Source organism: Triticum dicoccoides, chromosome 2B (assembly GCF_002162155.2).
Source record: "Triticum dicoccoides isolate Atlit2015 ecotype Zavitan chromosome 2B, WEW_v2.0, whole genome shotgun sequence".
Lineage (NCBI taxonomy): Eukaryota > Viridiplantae > Streptophyta > Magnoliopsida > Poales > Poaceae > Triticum > Triticum dicoccoides.
In genome coordinates this window covers 493101523-493108807 of record NC_041383.1, presented here as the reverse complement: position 1 = coordinate 493108807, position 7285 = coordinate 493101523, and the positions used below count along the sequence as shown (strand labels likewise).

The 7285-nt window shown below is 41.6% G+C and overlaps 1 protein-coding gene across 1 annotated transcript; it reads right to left on the bottom strand.

The window, feature by feature from the left end:
- Positions 1 to 222: 222 nt before the first annotated feature.
- On the bottom strand, positions 223 to 7010 carry LOC119364422. Its single transcript, XM_037629894.1, has 5 exons — positions 6230 to 7010; positions 3474 to 4168; positions 3279 to 3356; positions 1346 to 2272; positions 223 to 702 (listed from the first exon to the last, which is right to left on the bottom strand). The coding sequence occupies exons 1-5, from the start codon at positions 6333 to 6335 to the stop codon at positions 652 to 654; spliced, it is 1857 nt and encodes a 618-aa protein (XP_037485791.1). The 5' UTR covers positions 6336 to 7010; the 3' UTR covers positions 223 to 651.
- Between the last annotated feature and the right edge of the window lie 275 nt (positions 7011 to 7285).

Here is a 7285-nt window from a genome sequence, read left to right as displayed (position 1 = left end):
TGTTTTCTCTAATTTGAAAGTGTAGGAGGGGGCCTAAATTAAATACCTCATGATCAAACAGGATTACCGAATTGATCACCGTCTGTATGACTAAATGAGATATCTGGACCCGATAAAATCCTGCGCATATCTTTTTGATACCATGAAGGCAGGCTGCGCAACTGAGCGCCACCAATCAAAGCAAAGACAGGAGGCCAGATTTGAGTAAAACATCAAAACAAATTATGCAAAATTTGAGACCATAGATAGCCACAGGCGCGTCCTTTTCATGTAAAGACCCAAGTATTCTTTTTTCTTTTCTGAAACAAGGATAAGCCACGAGAAGTATAAAAAAAGAAGACAACCTATTCTTTCTGAGCACCGCAGGTGCACAACTATGTGCATCCAACACCGTACATGCCTGTTTCATTCGGCATTCCTTCTGGGAAAATGAAGAAAACCCTCAAACCTCTTTTCAGCACGGAAAAGCATCAATCTACCCATGAAACCTACCCACAGAGCTGAAGTTAACGGGAAAATATCTCGATTTGCTAAGCTAATCACCCCATGAGAGTTGAGGTAGTTACCCAAACTCATCATGGTACAGCCTGATCTCCAAAAGTTCCAAGCATGGTTGACAACGCCAGTAATTTTGGTTGATGTGTCATGTCATTAGCCCCTGCATTCCTCAAGCTTCTGCTGCAGCCTCACGTTGTGCCTTAACTACAAAGTAGAGGGAGATATGTTAAAACACAGTAAATGATAGGCAAAGATGGTAAAAAAAAGTGTGAGTGCATTCCTGATGTGCATTACCAGAAACCTAAATGATATGCACCATCGCGTAAATGGTAAAAAAACTCGAAACATCTACCAAATCCTGAATCTCACAATTTAGTAAAACAAAATACTAGGATTTCATTTCCGCTTCAATTGACAAATGGTTTTGTTTATTGCTAAACCCCATAATTATTCGGCATGCCTCATCAGAAGTTCATTGATAATGACACCCAATACTTGCATGGCAAACCACTACAATTATGCATTTTGCTGACACTGCAAGTCACATTAAATGGGTTAAGGAATTACTAAAATCGAAATGAAAGTATTTGGAGCTGTTTTTGGCAAAACTGAAAAAACAGGAACAACAAAACTATGAGTACTTGATGGAGACTTATGAAATTCATTATAAAAAATAAACAAGTTAATTGTGTATTAAAAAGTAAAATAGTGTTGATGACCCAAAAGTTACGAATACTTGATTGAGAGTTATGAAATTTATTAATTAAAAAACTAAACATGGGAACTGATTATTGAAAGCCAAATAATGTTGATAAACTAGTAGAGTAAGAAACATAACAGAACTTACACAATCAGCTATCTCTTCCTGTTTCAGTGGAGGAACTACTTCATCTTGTTTCCAGCCAAGAGATTTAAGGAAAGCCATTTCTTCTGGACTTGGTTCATCTTCGGTAGGATACGATTCCTCTTGCCGTGCTACAATGGGCTCAGACGACAAAAGGGCTTTGTCATACCTAGAGTCCGACCACACTGAAACATCAGTTGTATCTGTGGGTATAATGGACAGACTAGCTTTAGCTTCATCTTCAGCATCAACAGGATCTGATGAAGAGTTGGCGTCCTTGTTGTCAACTACAATCTCATGCAACCCCTCATAAAAAGCATCATGAGGTTCTGAAGGTGGCTTGATTTCCTCATTGTCGGAGAAGTGTCGCTGAGATCCATCACAAGAATTTGCGTCCTCACATGAACTACTTCCAGTTTCAATACACTTGATTCCACTGTTAAACAAGGACAAATCAACAGAGGGGTTCTTTTGCTCATCAATCAAGCTAGATGAGGACTCGATACCAGCGCTTGAACCATTTAAAGATTTGCTCCGCAGTAACTCGAAGAATATATGCTTTGATTTTGCAATTGATTTTCTCTCACCAGATGAACCTTGTTGTAGATGCAAAGGGGGGCCGTTTACGACACCTTTAAGCTTATGGTTGACATTAGACCTTTTCAGTGGTTCCACTGAAGAAGATTGACCTAGAACAGGACTCACAGGATTGCTGGAGCAGTCTTTGGCAATATTTGCAGCACCATTCTGCTCGCGGGTCAGGACTTGAAAGCTTCCTGATTGAGATGGCTTTACAGGCTCAGATTTGACTGGAGTACGAACAGGGCTGTTAGAAGGCTGTGTTGACAGTTGTGGCGCAGTCTTCACAGGACCATTAGAATCCCCAGCTCTTGCACCTTTAATTTTTAACTTATCCGACAAACTTGATATCTGCACAGCATTCTGAATGAATCAGTGCAAACCAAAATGCTGTTTCTTTAGTATAACATCACTCCATAAACAAGTGAAACAGAAATATAGCCTTAGGAAGCACATACAAGCTTGAAAATGCCTGCATCCTAGTAAGGATTGGAATCACGATTTTATGTTAAAATAAACTGCAATATCCCACAAAGTGCAGACATGTTCACATGTCTAAACAAACTATGTTCCATTTTATCGATTGCATGCTTAATGACCCAATGCTGATCAAGTAATATATAACAGTGAAGTGTACTCCTCAGACAAATAGGAAAAAACGCAAGAATCACACTACCAGTGAAAGTTTTGTCAGAACAAAATTCCATCTATTTAAGAGATATTTCATGTGCTTGTTTTTTTATTTGTCCATTGTATAGTTAGTAAAGCACCAACTTAGACCAATACAATCCATAATCCTGTGTTATAAAATAAAATTCCTAACCTAACAGTGATTGGTGGGCCTACATGTGTCATAAATTTATTCAGGTCCAAACTGCAGAGTTAAATAACAGATGTAGGAAAATATTGCGGATGGCAGTTTATTAAAACAGAAAAATGCATACTTCACAATATTCGACAAGTATCTTCAAACTACCAACCAACACAATACGCTTACTTAGAACACAAGATGCATTGCATTCACATAAATTGTTACGGTAGAAAGACACCAGTCCTTAACAATGCTCAGATAATTGCCAAAATCTGCTTAGTGGATACTTGCAGTTTGCAAAGAACATGAAGCAACTGAACCAATCTATGGCCATATCTTCTAACTATTTTGAACGCAATCACTAATAACATACATAATTTAGGATCATTGCAGGAGCAGATTCCTCCTGTAGGAACAAATGATGTGGATGATCCACTAATGACAGTCATATTCAAATAAAGTCGCTGGTAGTAACACAACCATTGTAATAACACAAGCAGCAAACAATAAAACAAGAAATATTCATATTGCGACAAAGGCACATACAGATGTTTTGTTTGATGAAGGCGTCAGAGGTCTTAGCCTCATAGTTCTTTCTTCAATCTTTTGAGCATCAACAGATAGCTGGGTAAAAAAGTTGCACACAAGACACTATTTAGATCAAGTGACTGGAACGAAATATGATTACAGACCAAAGAAAGAAAAAAACACGGACATCATATTCATTATAGATTGCACTACCTGGGGTGTGGTGGAAACTTTTAATGGTGCTTGCATTACTGTTTCAGCCATGCTTAGTGCCGTTCCGCAGCTCGACACTTCAGGCTGCCTACCAGAACCAGCATGTGATAAACCAGAAGAAACATAGTTATTGCTTGGCTCACTAAGTCCAGGAACTTCTGCTAGCACCGAGTTCCAGCCATCAGGTGCAGTAACCAATGGTATGCTCTGAAGTGGGGTGCTAATTCCAGGAGATGGAACTCTACTGATATCTTGCTTCCCATCGTTATCCTCAGAACTAAGGTGTGGAAATTCTCGCTCAAAGGAGATACCACCAGCATCCTTTCGAGATAGATTACCATTTTCCAAACTTACTCCAGCTGTCCGAGTCGATGTGTCCAGCTTTGGACGAACACGACTGAGCCTATCGCTTTCAGGTCTGCAAGAGCTAAAGGACCCAAAGCCATCACGCAAAGGGCCATCTGGAAGACGCAACCTACTCTCCCAATCATGGAAATCAGAGTCCTTTTCACACACCCTGTCTCTGTTGCTCCTTCCAAAACTGGCATAGCCTCTTGACTTCACTGTGCCATCCCGATCATGCCGTCTGGACACACTTGGGCCAGAACCCCTACGTGAAGCGGACTGTTGGGAGCTCCGTTCACGATCACGGTCTGTTGATCGGTTTCTTGATGAAGCGCCCCTGTCTTGATCACCTAAAGCATCAAACAACAACTTCTTAGCAAAATGCTGTGAATTTGCAAGGACAAAAGAATAGCCAATTCAAGATGGTCCATATATGATCAGTTAAACCATGAAACAGTACACCAAACCACAAAGATAGTGCCAACAACAATGATTGGTAACTGAACAATTGAACACCAATCCTTACTAAGTGCAAAGTACAAGAACAAAATTAATCACAAGTATTAATGTAACAGTATTAAATAAAAAGATGCAGTGACAATGTAATATACATTGTATAGTATGACCAGTATCTCATTGTCGTAAATAACACACAGGTCACAAAAGGCAAAAAATATGATCTTACAGTCTTACTAGCACATCAACAGAAGAAAACAATAATAAAATACTGTCTTCAACAAACTTTTTGTAACTAGAAGAGTATGCAGCGCAGCAAGCCGGGCCTGGAATCCGCAATTCCATTTGCACGGATGAAGCTTGGAACCTTGTATCCTTTGTGTCCCTGCAGGACGAGTCTAGTGCATGCAGTAACTCCCGGCACCTATCCTGCCTCTGAGTGGATCCCGATCTACAACCCCACACTAAGCCTCCAGGCCAAAGTGCATAATGTGAAACAGTGTCATGGAACTCTTGGTGGCATTCTTTTAAATTTCAGCACTTGTGTAAGTGAAGTGAGGTTGCCAAGAAATGCTGAAGTGAAAAATAAGTTTAGCTAATTATGTATATACATTTCAAATAATTTAGTTTAATTCGTCCAACATTAGCTTCATTTGTATATGCTAGCCTGCAAATCAAAAGTGGTTATGGTAAGAAAGACCGGACTGCATTTGCTTCTTAACCGCACATATTGCTACTAGCCTAATATGGCTCTACTGCTACCAGTATGCTACATTGAACAATTAGCTTAGGAAGATCAGCGACCATGCATGTCCGCTGTATCAAGAAAAGAATATTATCTATTGCTAAAAATGTGTTGCCTACCACCCTACCCTTTCGAAACTAGTGGTATCACTGTGTATATATTTGTGTACGCAAAAGGGGAATTACATTCTACTATCTATTGCCAAGTACTCCCTCCGTAAAGAAATATAAGAGCGTTTGGATCACTAAAGTAGTGATCTAAACGCTCTTATATTTCTTTACACAGGGAGTATATAACAAAGATTCACAAAAATACAAGCCATGAGAATAGTCTCAGTATATCAACCACGTGTCATACCTCTCCAAGAATTTCTTAATAAATGCTTCTGGCTAATCCTGCTGTATTCCCTAGCAAAACTGGCACTACGAGGACTGCTGCATTATAGCAACATGGCTAACCAACATAAAACTGTAAATTTTCCCATCCAAGAAAGTCTCTGAGGTAACTCACATTAAATCATGTATTCATGTCCGAGTAAAATAATACTCCCTCCGTCCCATAATATAGGACGTTTTTTTACACTAGTGTAGTGTCAAAAAACGTCTTACATTATGGGACGGAGGGAGTATCTAATTTAACAGCACTTACTGCAGTTAGAAGGGCACACAGACTGATAATCATTAGTTTAACAAGCACCGACACAATGCTGATGTGAGCAATGTCTCCGAAGTTAGATTCCTCAATGCTTACCGCAAGTGCACAATTACTCAGTTATAGTTCGACATATTATACTGGCTCCAAGTTCCATGCAACATATAAGTAAAGCGCTTCACAGTACAAGTATTGCCCTTAAATCAAACTAAGACGAATATTGGTGATAGGAACACTGAAGAATGATCATTGTCATAAGGAAAATGGTGAGTTTGCAGGCAGCAACTGCACACCAGAACTGCACTAACTTCACCATGCATAAATAAATAAATCTAAGCACTGATTACAGACGGTGTAGAGTTATCCAATGCCACTAGAAACGTCGTGCAACTCCTATAATAACAACTACAGCTGGTGTTAAGTTATCCAATGCCACTAGAAACGTCTCCGGTGCGACTATAATAACAATTGATCTTGCATACATACATTCTATAAACAGCAGTAACCATTAGCGAGAATATGCACCAAAATAGCAATTTGACAAGGAAAGGCATCTCACCTGCACGGGGTGAAGTTCCTGGTCGGAGACACGTGGCGGACGCTGTCGGTGTAGCAACCCCGCGCACCAGCCATTCTGGTTTCAACGAGGGCTCACCTCGGTCCATGCCAGCTGGCGCCACTCACCATCTACACTTGCCAGCAGCAGGATCCAGTCCGGCACAACAATGAAACAACCACCAATGCCCTCCACTTCTCGCCAATCACTGAAGGCGGTTACAGCACACAATTCAGCGGCGCATCCGCACCCAGCCTCAACTCGGGGCGGAGCAGAGACCACCAAACCCTAGCCCCCGCACCAAACCCTAACTCTCTCACAGTACAATCTATCTCAGACACACATGCTAAAAAAAATAAAAAAAATAGACTGCTAAGGGGGCAAAAATCGCTCCCCTCCTCTCGTAGCTATCGGGATATCACGCCGCGGCGACACAATTGATCGACCAGGAAGCGGCCGCCCGGGACAGGAGGACAGGGCGCCTCGGCGGGCGACCAGCGAGTCAGCGACGACTCTGTGTAGGGCGCGCTAGATTTCTCGATGGGCCTCGTCGGAAATCTGCGGAAGGCGGCGGCGTTGGAGGGTTGGAAAATTTCGTGGGGATTCGTCGGGATTCGCGGGATTGGGGAAGCTCTTGGGAAGGGATTTGGAGCGCCGATTTTTCGAGAGGATTTATCTTTCTCGGAATTTTTTGTGGGTTCCGTGGGCGTGGGGAGTGTGTGGGTTTGTGTGGTGTGCTTGTTCGTCTGGGCAGGAGGGAGAGAAACCCTATGCAAAATGTGACTTTCAGGCGCGCCCTCCCCTCCTCGCACCTTCCCTATCCCGAATGACGGTTGATTTCCTATCTGGCTTCCTCGCCGTCTTTTTCCTTTTCTTTTACACACGGAATGGCCTGGTTACATAACATGTTCACTACTATCTCTTTTTCTTTAAGAAAACTTAAGATATATTCATCAACTGTAATGGTAATACAAAAAACACCATAAGTAAAAAATTACATCCAGGTCCGTAGACCACCTAGCGACGACTACCAGCACCAGAGCGAGCCGAAGGCGCGCC